The sequence below is a fragment of the Dermacentor andersoni genome, chromosome 6, assembly GCF_023375885.2.
Source record: "Dermacentor andersoni chromosome 6, qqDerAnde1_hic_scaffold, whole genome shotgun sequence".
Classification (NCBI taxonomy): Eukaryota; Metazoa; Arthropoda; class Arachnida; order Ixodida; family Ixodidae; genus Dermacentor; species Dermacentor andersoni.
This window is the reverse complement of record NC_092819.1, coordinates 18,304,514-18,319,946: the sequence shown is the minus strand read 5'-3', so window position 1 is coordinate 18,319,946 and position 15,433 is coordinate 18,304,514. Positions and strand designations below refer to the sequence as shown.

At 45.7% G+C, this 15,433-nt stretch overlaps 1 protein-coding gene across 3 annotated transcripts in view; it reads right to left on the bottom strand.

Annotated features, from left to right (window-relative positions):
• Positions 1–1,498: 1,498 nt before the first annotated feature.
• Positions 1,499–15,433, bottom strand: part of LOC126521297 (zinc finger protein 346-like) — a 46,737-nt gene continuing 32,802 nt past the window's right edge. For 2 of the 3 annotated variants that reach the window (XM_050169955.3, XM_055065898.2), the window contains 5 exons: positions 11,449–11,556; positions 7,855–7,903; positions 5,428–5,534; positions 5,279–5,317; positions 1,499–2,605 (listed from right to left, as the gene is read on the bottom strand). In XM_050169955.3, coding sequence (XP_050025912.1) covers positions 1,661–2,605; positions 5,279–5,317; positions 5,428–5,534; positions 7,855–7,903; positions 11,449–11,556 — 1,248 coding nt within the window. In that variant the 3' untranslated portion in view covers positions 1,499–1,660. Of the gene's footprint in view, positions 2,606–5,278; positions 5,318–5,427; positions 5,535–7,854; positions 7,904–11,448; positions 11,557–15,433 lie in introns of those variants that run through there. The other variant, XM_055065899.2, reaches the window with a different exon arrangement.

The following is a 15,433-nucleotide window of genomic DNA, read 5'->3' as shown; positions in this document are numbered from 1 at the left end:
CGAGCTAGAAGTCTGGGTTACGGAAACAATGTATGCATTCTCACTGCACTGGAGACACGCACGACACACTGACCCATTTGTGATCCCTCTGGAGTGTATAAGCATAAACACTTTTTCTCGCTGTGGCTTGAGGAATCGTGCTTTACTGGACAAATTTCAGGTGGCCGTGCGCCACTACCAGAGCACGCCAGCGAGGAGGCAGAATGTCATTTCTGACTCCGTGTTTTGATTCATTGACTATGGCCTGAGGTGCCTTCTTCCCAAAGTAAGTGAAGCTTCACAGAACCAAAGCTGAGCCAACATCTGAGCTAAGCAGGCTAGCCGCCTGGTTAACTCAGATCGTAGAGCGGCTGTGCCGGAAAAGCGGTGGTCCCGGGTTTGAGTCCCGGACCAGGACGAATTTTTCAACTGCGAGGTATTTCTTTCGAGGAAACCATATTGGTTTCCTTTGCAGCAATTGCTACGATTGGGTGGGTGTCTCATCTTCCCTTAATAGAAATGCTAAGTGATTATATACACATAGTAGTGCTTATCAGCAGTGCCCTCACAATAATGGATGCAGATATGCATATAGGCCATACCACTGTCAATGCCAAAAATGCGGCCAGCATGTTTTGAACACCTTTTGTACAGTGCTCTATCATTCTCTGTAGAATACTAGAAATGCCAATGCATTCTTGGGTGACTGTAACTTGAAGGATGGACACAAACATAGTGAAACCATAGCATTTAATTTCACGTGGTTCTGGTCTGATTGGGCCTGGGCACTTTTTACAAGCCCGCAATCAACCAGTCTCTGAACAGGTGTGCTTAAATACAACAAATCATGGTAGAATGGCACATTGGAAGTGGTACACAATGCATGACATGATCCTTATTTGATGGTAGCAAAAGGCATTGGGACACAATACGAGTGTACTAGAAATCTTTAAGTGGTGTGACCACATCCCTCTGCCTGGTGCATTTTGGCTTGCCAGTAGCGGCAGCACTGCAGTTACTGGAGTCTGACCAGTTCCGCACTCCAGACCGGCCGTGGCTCGAGCTAGATCTCCTAGACATCTTCAATATTGAGCGACGACATCACCACGCCTACGAGCATCATTTTGCACAATATGCGTGATAAGACACGGCACACGTCAATTGGCACATTCTAGTTCACTGTAACAATACTTTGTAGTATGAAAGTATCATATGACAGTCCACATAAATTGTTAACTTAAGCTTATGCTCTTTCCCCTTAGTAGTGCCAGTCATTTAGCATGTCTGACACTACGACCTATGCAAGTGGGCAAGTTCTAATCCTACACAATTTGTGGAATCTTTTACTTCAACTTATGCAGAAACTTATGCAAGTTTCTGGCTAAAGTTGCGGGCAACTCAGCATCCACAGTTATACGAAACCTTTCTTAAAGGTACCTCAAATTTTTGAGAACATACACACACATCCCTTTATGTAAATCACTTGCCAATCCAGTTCATAAAGAAAGAACCACGGATGTATGTCTAGTTATGTTTATTCCAGACAAACACTTCACCTAAGCCCTAAGAGGACACTTCACAAAAAAAATGCTTGTCAACCCAGTGATAAACACAAAAAGATGGTCACTAACAAAGGTGAAGGAACAGATATGTTCTCAAAGCCAGTGACAAATGCATAAGATTAGTAGCGAGAGCCTAGCAGAGGAGGCCTGCCAAGAAGCCCTCCAGATGGTGAGTGTGCACTTTGTCGATAATCACCAGACTCTCTAGCTGGCAGATCACGGAGATGGGTGCCACTGTAAGCTTTGCCATAGTCATCGAGATAGTCACGGCTCCTTCTCTCTCCATAACTATCAATTCCAGGTCTTCTGTCATCTCTTCTCTCAATGCGATAATCCTGCTCCCGATCACCAAAGACTGGTCTTGACTCGCCAAGCAGTGGTGGCCGTCTTAGTGCACGGTCTTCATAAGAATCTCGCAGAAGCGGGCCTTTATCATGGAGGAGAGGAGCCTTGTCATGAAGCAATGTGCGCTCTTCGAGCAGTGGCGGCGTGTCACCAAGCAGTGGCAATCTTTCACTATGTGGCAGTAAGCGTTCATCTTCTCTGACAGGGCGATTCACATCGGTGGCCATCTGCCGCTGCCGGCTCAGTTCCTGGGTTATATGATGGCTCAGCTGCTGACTGAGCTCCTTGCTGAACTCTGGCCTAGACAGATGCTGAGACAGCTTGCTGATCTCTAATGCCAAGTCTAGCTGAAGCTTCGAAAACTGTTGTGTTGAAGACAGACCGTAGGGCCCCTGCTCCCTTGGGGCTTGTACAGGAGGGTCCAAGAGACCAAAGCTGGTGCTTGGTGCTGGCTCAAGGGGCCTCTGGCTCGGAAAGGGTGGGGCAGGAGCAGGCAAGACGGGGCTTTTCCACTGTGACTGGACAGGAAGGCTTTGCCACAAGTTTGAAGGATGTTGGGAAGGTGCCCTAAAGTGATCATCAAGGCTGCCAGAAGGCTGTGGTCTGTCCCGGTACTGTCTGCTGCTCGGTACAAATTCATGTTGATTTGCACCCTGAAAAAGGGCTCCGCCATAACTACCTTTGCCGGACACTGCAGAAGGAACTGGTCCTCTTCCAACCTGAAGCAAGCCACAATGAAGCATGACATTCGTCACCTACGACAACGTTCATCCTCATTCACTGCAACAAAGGTCTCAAATGCACTTCAAATAACCCTGTGTTATGCAAGTTACACCCACTGCACTCCTGCAAACATATTAGTCTTCATGACCTGCCTAATTCTCTAACATCTCTAACTACTGTAAAAACCTGGAACATAAGTCATTTCTTCTCTAAAAAATATATTTGTGGAAAAGTGCTCCTCGCCTGATGTAGAGTAAGATGTAAGAACTATAGGGAAAGCACTATGTATAGGGGAAACAGCTGTTTAAAAAGTGCAAATTTCGCAAACACTAGGCAAATGTGCTTGGTTATTGTCTCAGGGTGCAAAAGTAACAGGTCCCAGCTCAGCTTTACCCATTCCATAAAATTCGAAAATGATGTTATAGAATGTATGAAAGTGACCAGGAGTTCGGCAGCACTGCACCATTTTAGGATATCAGTGAACAAAAAGTTAAGCGTTGCAACAATCGAATTTCACTGCAAACTAACAGACTTTCAGTGAAAACTTCATCTTGCGGCTGCTACACTGTTCATACTGAACCTGAAGACACCATGGCAAGATTTCTTCGTGAAAATTGTGCAGAAGTTCTCTAAGTATACTATATTTATTAAAATGGTAGTTAAATTCACTTTGCAAAGCACAATAGCATGTCTTTAAAGCAGAGGAACTGCGCCTGCAAATGCGATAAGACTTCATAGAAGAACCACATTTTGAGACAGGTCGGCAATGCAGAAGAGACGTCATGTCAACTGAAGTCTGCAAACATGGCGAAATAGGGGAATGGCCAGTGAATGGCCAGCAGTAGCCTTAGGATGCCTGCAGACTAGCTGCAGTAATTTCCACGTGTGTAACCTGGAGTTCCCAGTTAGTGTCGCTCATTACACAATGGCATTGTTGTGCATGCCTATTCTTGCAACAGATGCCTTGGACATCTGTGGGATATCAAAGCAATCAAGCAGGCTGCTCCCAGACGAGAATCCTGACGGTTCACATGCATGCGCAGTTTTAGTCTCTAAAGATGAACAAGCAAATTGAGTGAATAAAGTATGTTCCGCAGTTAGTACCACAGTTGAACGCGACTATATCGAACCCGTTTACGTCGGATTATTCTTTATATCGAACAATTTCTGAACACGGTATAGTGACAATGAGTATATATAGCAAAAATTATGCTTACATCAAACAAAAATAGAAGCGACTCCCGATATATCGAGCGACAAGCGGTGCAAAACTGCCCCCAGAAGTTGGCTTTCCCTCATGGTGGCGGGGAAACCCGGCAGCGCGGCTCCATCCAACCGCTCTCCCTACCGTGACCGCGCTGCGTCGGGCGAGCCGTTGACACCCCCCTCCAAAAAATGATCCTGGCCCGCCCGCAGCACTTGCTCAGACAGCCAATCGGAGGCTCTTGTGCCATAGTCATGCAAGATGGCGCAAGTGCAAGTTGTCTCGCTGCTTTTCTGGTTCATTGTGTTTGCACCTTGTGAGCCTTCTCCCGCAGTGTTACTGTGATGAAGCAGCAGAATTTGCTTTTTGCCGTGAAGCTTGAAAACATAAATCGGGTCTAACGTTGTGAAAAGACGGATCACCCCGCAGTGTGCAAGATTCTGAGGTGCACTCTCAGAATGATCTTTAAGAATAAGAGCGAGATTAGGGCTAAACGGACAAACTCGCCACCAGGTGCCCGTGGCGCCCGACGTGTATGCACGGCCGTGTACAAGTGGTTTATCCGAAATTGCTTCAGACAAGCCGGCTTCCGCGTGCCCGGTGATGACTGTAAATTCTGATGAGTGCAATGAAGCCGTTGCCGATATTGCTGAAGTTTGGAGCGAGCTGTCAGAATTTCCGGAAGCCGTTGACGAGTCAAGGATCGACGAGTTTGTGAGTGCAGATGATGGTCTCACGACCACGGAACATCCCGAAAACGAAGACTATGTTGCCGACATCGTACGGAGCACAAGTGAAACTGGGCACAATGAGGAAAGCAACCATGGTCCTTTGCCCACATCCTCCGAGGTGATTGGTGCACTCGCACTATTTCGGTGCTTCTGCACAAATGTGGAAAGTTGCAACCTCAGCTGCTCCGACCCTTTAGACAATGTGGAGAAGTGCGTGCTTCGCAGGCAGCAAAATTGCTCAAGCAGAAGTAAATACAAGCCTATTTCATGCAAAACTAAGCTAGTTTTATCAATAATGTGATTTTATAAATGGTATGTGCATTTATGATGTTCAATTCTTTAGCAGGCTTAGATCGAGTTATGCCCTATATCGAACTGATAGGCGTTTTTTTGCAAGTTCGCTATAGCCGGGTTCGACTGTACCTGCAATGCGTACCCTTATTTTTTTTATCTCAAGGCATCGGTACAAAGCTACATTCGGTATCAACCTTTATTCTGATTTACATGGTATGTTTTTTCCTTCCTTTTTGTTCCCCACAATGATTTGACAGAAAACAGATCTGTTTTAAGCATGCATATGCGGACCCAATTTTCTTTTTTTAATTTCAGATACAATGTGTGCACTACTAATGAGAACGAAAGCAGCATTGCTTAGAGCACATACTCAAAATACATGCAAATAACTGGAAAATCACAATATGTTGCATTTTGTAGTATAGTGAAGAAGTACTTACATGAGCCAAGTTTTCACGATGACGGTTACTTCCCATATGCTAGAGAAATAAAGAGGGGGGGGGGGGGGGGGGGAATAAGCAACATTTAGAGTATTGCCTTATCAATGCAGTCATAGAAGGCTGTACTTAATTAAACTGATAGTTCATACCTGGGTGAACTGAAATTCAGACTTGATGGCGAGTTGACAGACATTACACCAGAATGGAGCGCCCCCCCCACCTGGTTTTGGCTGCTGCTGGCCCTTCATTTTTTGAGCTGGGTAAAGAGAGAACAATGAAAGGGCGTAAAGTGGTTTCCCTTGGGCAGTTTGTAAGATTGGAGTAGATTCCACTTAAACAGAACTCTGAAAAGAAGCTGCAATGTTGCTCCACTCTATTAAAGTTGTGTTTGTGTGCAGTTCATCTGGTGCACAGTTCATCCATGTGCTTACTAAATGGAACAGTTTAAGCTCGCATACAGTTGAACCCACTTATAACAATATTCAAGTGCCATGAAAATTCCATTGTTATAACCGAGTTGCATGAAAAAAAAATCAATATGGCGGGTGGCGTAGCTGTTTCGAGAAAACCATAATGGCGGGGAGGTCAGTTCTCCTCCCCACCACTTTCCTCCATACGGCTTCTGATTGTATTGACTCTTAACTGTTTAACTCTGCTTTTTGCATGCTCTGATCGCGTGTTGTTTAAAAGGCTGTCAGCGTTCAAGAATGGCACTGCTATCATTGCAAAGAGGAGTCACGGGTGGCAAGTGACATACGAGCTCCGCCGAGGCATCGCATTAGGGGCCCCAAAAGACACCTTTTAAAAAATGCGGGAAGGTTGCTGCAGCAGCATCTCAGCTTGAAAAATCCAGAAGAAATGCTGGGATGTGATCGCCACAGGCCTCTCGCCACATGCTTCCCACTGGCTTGTACAAGAAAGCCGCATCTTCGTCAGCCTTGCTTGCCTTATGCGAAGCTTGCTGACATCCTTCTCCAAGGCGTCCAGGTGCTGCACATAGGGAAGCAGACAGTCCCTCGTGAGAACAAGCCCACGAGGGACTGAATCATCTACAGAACTTCCCGCGGGGAGAATGTTGAGGCAGCCTGCCCTACCACGTCAGTACTGCCGTCGCGGCTGTCACTGTCGCTATCCGATGCAAGCATGTTCGCGACGATTGCTTCATCGGTTAGAAGCACTTAGTTTGCAAATCCATAGCAATGCGATTTCTTTTCACCGCCAATGTCGTGCATTGCCGATGATCAGCGGGCGGATCAGCCATCTTCCGTTTCGGTGGCAACTCAAATGAGGCTGAGAAACAACTTCGTCGCAACGAACGAAGGCAAGCATGAGTGAATTAATCCGTTCGCAGAATTGCGCAGAATGAGAGCCATAGAATAAAGAATCAACTGTGAGGGCCCAGCCAAAGAAATGGCCCAGCGAGCAATCTCGGAGCAGTGCCGGCAGCGTAGGCGCAGACCATACATGTTTCGGAGGGTGGCGTGGCACAGGGCTATGGACGCAGCCCATTCATGTTTGGAGGGGTGGAAGGTCGACGGGAGAGGTGCGCGCGAGGTTGGCGTGCATCTCTCATGGAGAGAAGTGCGTGGCAGCAGTTGCAGTGGCATTGCATTTGTGCAGCAGCTTGCCTTTCACTTTTTCTTTTTTTTTTTCTTTTCAAGGATTTCGCATTCCATTACCTTTCGGCACGGACACTCAGTAGCCAGCCTTCATCGTTATAACCGATAATGCCGCACGCGGACATTGTAGTAAGCTGGTTATTTCCCCATAGAAAACATACAAAAGTTGACGGTGCAGCAGCCTTTTGTTGTTATAACTGATATACTATTAAAACTGGTATCATTATAAGTGGGTTCGACTGTATAAGCAAAAAGCTCCAAGCTAAATTAATGCAACACAGCCTAAACTTCCAGGGTAAAAGCTGTTGACTGATTGGTCAATGAGGGACGATAGCTCCAACATGATAAGAGCTAGCTGTGTTTTCTGAGAAATGATGGGGGCTTGCCCATTGAGAGGCGCTGATCCTTCCGTGAAGGTTCCATTCAGTTGGCAACCCATGGAAGGTGATTAGGGGTGGACAACGCAGCACCCTTTGTTCTGATGTGTTGCGACATAGCTTTCCCTGCCCTACATGTGCGTGTGGTGTGGAGCTGGTGAAAGTACGCGTCAAGAAGAGAACAAAGAGGAGCGAGAAACCACTGCTGCCATGTAGCCATTTAACAAAGGCCTATACCTTTGCTAATACAGCATCATTAAAAAAAATGATTGCATACATATGTTCACTATGAACTGGTACACAGCTACAACTACATAACAAGTTTTCAAGCTCTGAGTGGTTTAGGGCCCTTTAAAAATACCACGTTTAATTACCATGTTTCACTATTTGTGATACGTGACATTGTGTAGAACTTTGTTTTCATGTCTAACAGAAAGCCTTTGATATTTTAAAAAACGAACTTGACCATTTGCACTTGACATATCGCACTTGCAGGCAATAGCAGTGCAAATTGTTAAAAAAGATGAAGCTTGTCACATCAAACAATGGAACTAGTATTGCCACACCAGCTTAACTTTACCTTGTTTTACACCTGTAGCATTTTGTGATTTGTTGCCCAGTTGAGCGCCCTAAAACAGAAACGAAAACGAGAGAAAGAAAATAAGATTTTCTTCAATTCTGAAATAAAAAACAGCATACATAAACAAAGACCAGAGGCATGACAATGTGCACATGCAAATTGTCAAGGCATCATGCACTGAGGTAGGAAATGAAAACACATGCCAACAGGTCACTGGCCCTACTCAAATGCTGTTCTTAGGTATGTTCTATAAGTGTACACAGAAAAAAAGAATTCTCGCAACTACGGTGAACTACTGGCATTCCAATTGCTTTTGTGCCACTCTGCGTGTGGGAAGCGTTTCACAAATATAATGTGGAAGTCGAATTTATTTTGTGGCTAATTTCAGGGATGAACATCCGAAGCAGTGCTAGCCGTGTTTGACATAACTTCATTGCTGCCCGGTTTTGACTACATTATTGCTACATGTGTCCTAAAGAAAGATAATGACTAAAAAATTGTTATTTGCCAAGTGAGCACTGCAATTCGTTATGCAAGTGATTTCTGCCTGTTCAAGCATTCCACCCAAAGAGTGGAAATTGCACTACAGTGAAACCTCGTTAAACCGTAGTCGGCCGGAGCTCGGAAAAAGTACGTACTAAACGGTAGTACTGTTTAACCGAAATAGCATGACATCGCCCACTTACCTGTAGAAAACGGAACTCAGAGAGAGTGCGATGAAAGGGGAAAAAAACATGCAGTATTTATTCACTTCGCGCGACATAAGTGTTATTTTCGTCTGATGCCGCGGCGGCCTAGCACGACGACAGCAGCCTCAAACTTACTCAAGCTGCGTGCCAGCTTCTCAGCCAGCCCCCCTCCTCTCGGCAAACACTCGCACGGCAGATTCCTCGTTGGCGTTACGTATTCTCCGTGCACGCGCGCACTAGTGCTGCATAAGTTCCGGGGCGCCTTTTTCATTGCCGGGTGCCGGAGTTCGGAAAACCTTTCGTTTGGAATAGTTACGTTATCGCGCCCCTGTTCTCGTTGCGACGATTGCATTCACGAGGCTGACGTAACGCGCAGCTTCTGCCACTGTCGGGCCTGAATCGCCCGTGCTGTCGCTTTCAGTGTCGTCCTCATCACTGTCGCTAGTTGACACTTCGGCAACAACAGAGGCAACGATGGCGAAAAGTCGAACCTCGTAGCCGACATCTCTTCGCGGTCGCAGCAGCGCTGCCGAGCAACTTCGCATTCCAAATGCCACACACTGTAGTCAACAGCAGATTCATGTCGCGGGCCAGCGCCGACTTCTTCGTGTCACGTTCGATAGCACGGACGATGTCTAATTTTTCTTCTATGCTGAGCACCCGGCGTCTTTTTTATCCGAGCTTCGGCATGACGCGAGTCCTCGCTTGCACGACGCCATAACGCTACGCTCTCTCGCTCTCTGGCACGGCGTCGAAATGATGTTGATGTTGATGCGGCTTCACGTGCAAACGCACAGGGCGCTTGGAGGCCGTTGTACCGATCTCTGAGGCTTGTTGTTCTGCCGGACCGCCCGGTGGAGACGACGCACCGCCGTGTTTGCGCGACGAAAAGTGGAAACGCTACGTTTTAACCGATGCGTACGCAATAAGCTGGTACGGTTTGTGCGGATACTAAATACATTATGTTCAATGGCCGCTGAGTCGGGGAATTGACTTTACTACTTTTAAACCGAAACTACTGTTTAAGCGGGTACGGTTTAACGAGGTTTTACTGTATATGCAAAAAAAAAAAAAAAAAAAAAAAAAAGACCCACCCCTTTTTTGATGTACCTGTGCTCAGCATATAAGTAACAAATTAATCTTTTTAAAATTCTAGATTGAGAGCATGAAAGTAACACACAGAAGACTCGTGATAATTCAAACCAGAGTTGTGGAGTGGGGCTCTCCACTCCATTCTGGGGAGTGGAAATCCCTCGTAATTCCTCTTAATTCCTCCGAATGGCGAGAGTTGGACCACTCCTACTCCTAGAGTGGCTGAGCTGATACATTTCATTCTTCCAATTCCAGTAAATGAAGGCTTCCTCTGTAATTGTGGACTACTTGCATTTGTCTGCCTATACTAACGAGGCACATAGTTTTTAAGTCTTAGCAACGTTACAACATTATGTAAATTTTTAGCACTAAAAACATGCTTTGAGGCCTGTTACAGTCTATGCTTGTTACAATGGACCCGTGTACAAAAGACTTTTGGATATAATGGACCTTAGTTTGTTCTACATATTTTATTAATGCAACGAAGTTTGCTTTTCAAGGACCGCGCTACAACGGACTATCGGCTACAGCGGATGAAATTAGCATCACTTTTTGTCAAAATCTGGCATATAAAGCATACTTTTGCTGTGGTGACACGGGTTGACAACTGACTAGCGAGGGTCAGCCGACGATCGCGGCTCAATATCGCGTGCACGAGGGAGGAAATGTGGCAGAAACGGAGCATCTTCTTTTGTGCGCGAGGCACGGGGGGCTGTTCTACTTTAGCGGCTGCTGTTTACGGCATGGTTGCCGTATCATGAGAGCGATCTGCAATGTGGACAAAGTGTGCCCAGTGCCAGTAGCTTCGTATGCACTGTGCTTTCGACATTTAGTTCATGTTGAAATGAGAGACAGCACAAAGGTCAATTCGCTCGCTGCTGCTGCTGTGCTTATCTTGCTAAATTTGCTATCACAATCGATGCTTCGCCTTTCAGGTGAAACTGCTACTTTTTTGTTTTTTACTCTGAATGTTCGTCACTCACTCTTGGCAATAAAGTTGTTAGACATCGCGATGAAAGTTTCGGAAGTGAGACGTTTTGGATATTACGGACTTCAGATGAAACGGACATCTTTTGTCAGATTATCATGGTCCGTTGTAATGAGAGTTGACTGTATCTCTGCAACACGTTGCCTGTATTGCCTGATCAGGTGGCAACATATGGGCTGCACGTGGCAAAGACTATGCAAGGCTTGCAAAGCCACAGTTTGACTACCGATGACATGTCTGCCTATAAGATACGGTGAATAAAGTAGTCATGCCTACTCTGGCAACAGCTGGCAATGGGCATGTTGCTTATGAGGCAAACCGAGCAAGGGCTATCAAGGGCAGTACAGCTGCTGATACAAGGCAAAAGATTCTCAACTGACAGCATGCCTAATCAATGATGGTAAACTGTATTCACTTGGGCACTCTAACCAGAGGTTGTGGGGCCTGAGCATCTGCCATACTCGCCTGTTCTCGCTGTTCCGGATTATTTTTTGTTTGCACAACTGAAGTGCACACTCAAGGAAGGTTACTGCCATTCAAAACAACGTGACGAACTTGAACACGGTCCCAAAAGGAGGGCTTTACTCAGTTTTCAAGTCTCGTAAAATTGATTGTCAGACCTGTACTGCAATAGATCGAGACTACTTTGAAGGACAGTAATGAATGTTTTGTGTATTATGGCAAACTTTCAAGTGCTTGTATTATTCACCGAACGTACTGTCAGAGATTGAAGTTTAAGAGATTGAAACAGGCAGTAATCCAAGGCACTGAGGTTCAGTACAGAACAGCCTGACCACAGATTTTTCACTGCTGCTAGGTGACTACCTGCTGTGGCCCAGTTTTCAGCTGTGGGCCTCCGGGCTTGTTGACACCAGCTCCTGGTCCCCCCTTCACCTCGGCAAGCCGATCCTTGTGCACACGGCCTTTCACATGCTGCACCGACGGTACAGAAAACAGCATAGAAAAAAGTCAGCCAATTCATAAGGCCTTGCTTTCGGAATAGTTGGCACTTTAAAAAAATCAGTGTTCCAGCACGACACCAAAACCACATGTACGTATGTATGTATGTATGTATGTATGTATGTATGTATGTATGTATGCATGTATGTATGTATGTATGTATGTATGTATGTATGTATGTATGTATGTATGTATGTATGTATGTATGTATGTATGTATGTATGTATGTATGAATGCATGCGCAACCAGGTATAGTGCCTATGTTTGTCAGTTGTGTCTGCTGCCCTAGTATTCGTCGTGGTCACTAATTTTTCCACAGTAAAGGAATGCATACCCAAAACAAGGAGAGAGATGGAATGAGTACTGGACTTGTACATATTTTTTTGTCAGACAGGGCCTCATCCCCCTTTACAATGTCTAGAGCAGTACAATATATGTCAAAAGTATTTCGACATATATATATAAACAATAACCGCACAAGAACAATATACATACACAAGCAAAATTTGTACAAAAATAAAAATGTAACTCAGTCATGAAGTGCCACTGTTTACGCTAAAAGCAAACTGCAAATAATTAAAATAAAATCCAGCAATTGCACAATATAATTTCTACATGACAGCAAAATTACAAAATCTGTGTAAGCATCCAAAGTGACAAAGGATGGTAAGAAACAAAATGCAATATACAATATACAAGAGGAGTCCCACATTGCGGCGCTACTGCACTAAAATTTATTAGTGCGCTACACAAAGTAGATACAAACATGTAACGGCACTTGCAACAAGAAAACTTCTCCAAATATCTTTTTCAAATGTAGAAAAGGTTTTGTGAAATCAACATTCTAATACTCTCTGTTTAGAATTCACATTACACTTGAATGTTGTTATAATGAGACAGGATATAATGAAATAATGAATATAACAAAGTAAATGCAATTCCCATTGAAATTCCCATAGAGATCTACGTATAAAAATCTTGTTTTAACAAAGTAAAATTGTTCTGCCAATGCATATAACGAACTAGATTAGTCTCTTAAATAAGAAATACCAACTATTGCACAAAGAGCATATCGCTTTCCGCTGGGTTCCGTATTTGTTTGGTGCAGCAGTTCAAAATTCCAGCATCGAATATGCCGTCAAGCAACACTGGTCTTTCTTACTGTCACGCACAAGTATCACTTCTTTCTTATCTTATCACACCTCTCCCACGCTGCGGAATCTATACATAGTTGTCAAAGCTAGGCGCACTCTCCGAGAGCACAATCCCGGAGGCCACATACGCCTAGGTGCACCACGCCCCATATCGATGATGCTTGTGTGCGGCTTGCTAAAAACCAGTGCCTCCACTTTTTGCTCAAAGTGCGGTGCGCCGTGCTGTGCTAACGCAGCTAAGTGTGACCACCGCGATTGCGTGAAACCGGCACGAGCTAGCCATGCCAAGCTGGCACGCTCACACAGCTGAGCTGCGGGACCACGAGAAAGCGGTGGATCAGATAGTTTCACTTTCAATAGCCGAATGGAATGTGTCCGCGTTTCTGTCACTGTGCCAAGCTCTGTTGGCTGTGTACTTCAACGGGTTTGATAAATCTCGCAAGAGTGAAACTATCTTCAAAATTCATGGAGGTTGCTCGAGAATACCGCCCCAGCTGTGTACTTAGCCGGCACACAGTGTTGTGTGCCACATGCTGCTCGGACATGACATTCAAAGTTTGTTTGTTTTACAAGCGAAGCTTCTATATACAGTAAAACCTCGTTAAACCGTACCCGCTTAAACAGTAGTTTCGGTTTAAAAGTAGTAAAGTCAATTCCCCGACTCAGCGGCCATTGAACATAATGCATTTTGTATCCGCATAAACCGTACCAGCTTATTGCGTACGCATCGGTTAAAACGTAGCGTTTCCACTTTTCGTCACGCAAACACGGTGGTGCGTCGTCTCCACCGGGCGGTCCGGCAGAACAACAAGCCTCAGAGATCGGCACAACGGCCTGCAAGCGCCCTGTGCGTTTGCACGTGAAGCCGCATCAACATCAACATCATTTCGACGCCGTGCCAGAGAGCGAGAGAGCGTAGCGTTATGGCGTCGTGCAAGCGAGGACTCGCGTCATGCCGAAGCTCGGATAAAAAAGACGCCGGGTGCTCAGCATAGAAGAAAAATTAGACATCGTCCGTGCTATCAAACGTGACACGAAGAAGTCAGCGCTGGCTCGCGACATGGATCTGCTGTTGACTACAGTGTGTGGAATTTGGAATGCGAAGTTGCTCGGCAGCGCTGCTGCGACCGCGAAGAGATGTCGGCTACGAGGTTCGACTTTTCGCCATCGTTGCCTCTGTTGCCGAAGTGTCAACTAGCGCCAGTGATGAGGACGACATGGAAAGCGACAGCACGGGCGATTCAGGCCCGACAGTGGCAGAAGCTGCGCGTTACGTCAGCCTCGTGAATGCAATCAATCGTCGCAACGAGAACAGGGGCGCGATAACGTAACTATTCCAAACGAAAAAAGTTTTCCGAACTCCAGCACCTGGCAATGAAAAAGGTGCCCCGGGACTTATGCAGCACTAGTGCGCGCGTGCACGGAGAATACGTAACGCCAATGAGGAATCTGCCGTGCGAGTGTTTGCCGAGAGGAGGGGGGCTGGCTGAGAAGCTGGCACGCAGCTTGAGTAAGTTTGAGGCTGCTGTCGTCGTGCTAGGCCGCCGCGGCATCAAACGAAAATAACACTTATATCGCGCGAAATGAATAAATACTGCATGTTTTTTCCCCTTTCATCGCACTCTCTCCGAGTTCCGTTTTCGACAGGTAAGTGGGCGATCTCATGCTATTTCGTAAACAGCACTACCGTTTAGTACGTACTTTTTCCAAGCTCCGGCCGACTACGGTTTAACGAGGTTTCACTGTATCTAGCTTAAACATCCGTGTCTGTTTGCAAATATCCAATGGCTCATACCCCCAATAAGCAAGCAAAAAATGCAATGGCTCATACGGCCGTAAAGCACAGGCTACAAAAGTTTAATGTGGACGTTTCCAAACCAGAATGACAGTGGCTGATTACATTCATGTTTGAACGCTTCTCAATTCGGTGTTACACTCAGGTAAACGTACCCGCTACTATAAAACATACGTGTATAGATTTGACATTTGCAAACGACATGTGGGACATCGAGATGACCGAAATCCTTGCAGTATACCACAGCAATCACAAGGCTACTTTGCTCACTAGCAAAATGTTGACCGGTGAAGTTTCCGATGTTCAATAAACATGCATTTCACTGCCTACAAAGCAAGGTCAGTGGCTGATAACATTCATGTTTGAACGCTTCTCGCTTCCGTGTTGCATTCAGGTGAACGTGTGTGAAGGCGGTCCCGGCGCAATTGCTAACATCGGTGAATTGTTTGAATGAAAAACCCGGCACCGAACAGCAAGAAGCTTGGTAATGAACGTCGAAGCAGCTAGACCTAGCGTTGCAGCGGTGATCATGCATGCTTGGCGGTGGTGGTGGCTACAGTGTCCAGCGGACCTGTGTGCAAGAGCGCTGGTTCGAGGCGGCGAGATAATCAAAATGGCGACGGTGGCGGCTTCGATTAATGCCGTTTCAGACCTGCGATCACGGCAAAAAGCCCCGAAAATTGAACAGCGAAAGGTTCTTGAGCCCTAATTTTTATTTCAGACGTTTTTATACACTGATCCCATGGGGCAGGTGGCGATGCAGCAAAGGCGTTCAAAAATCTGTTGTTGACTGTATGTGCGAGTCTATTATATATATATATATATATATTGTGAGCATTATATTACCACTTCATCTTCTTCATTTGTATATATTCATCATCATGGCCAGCGTCATCGTCTT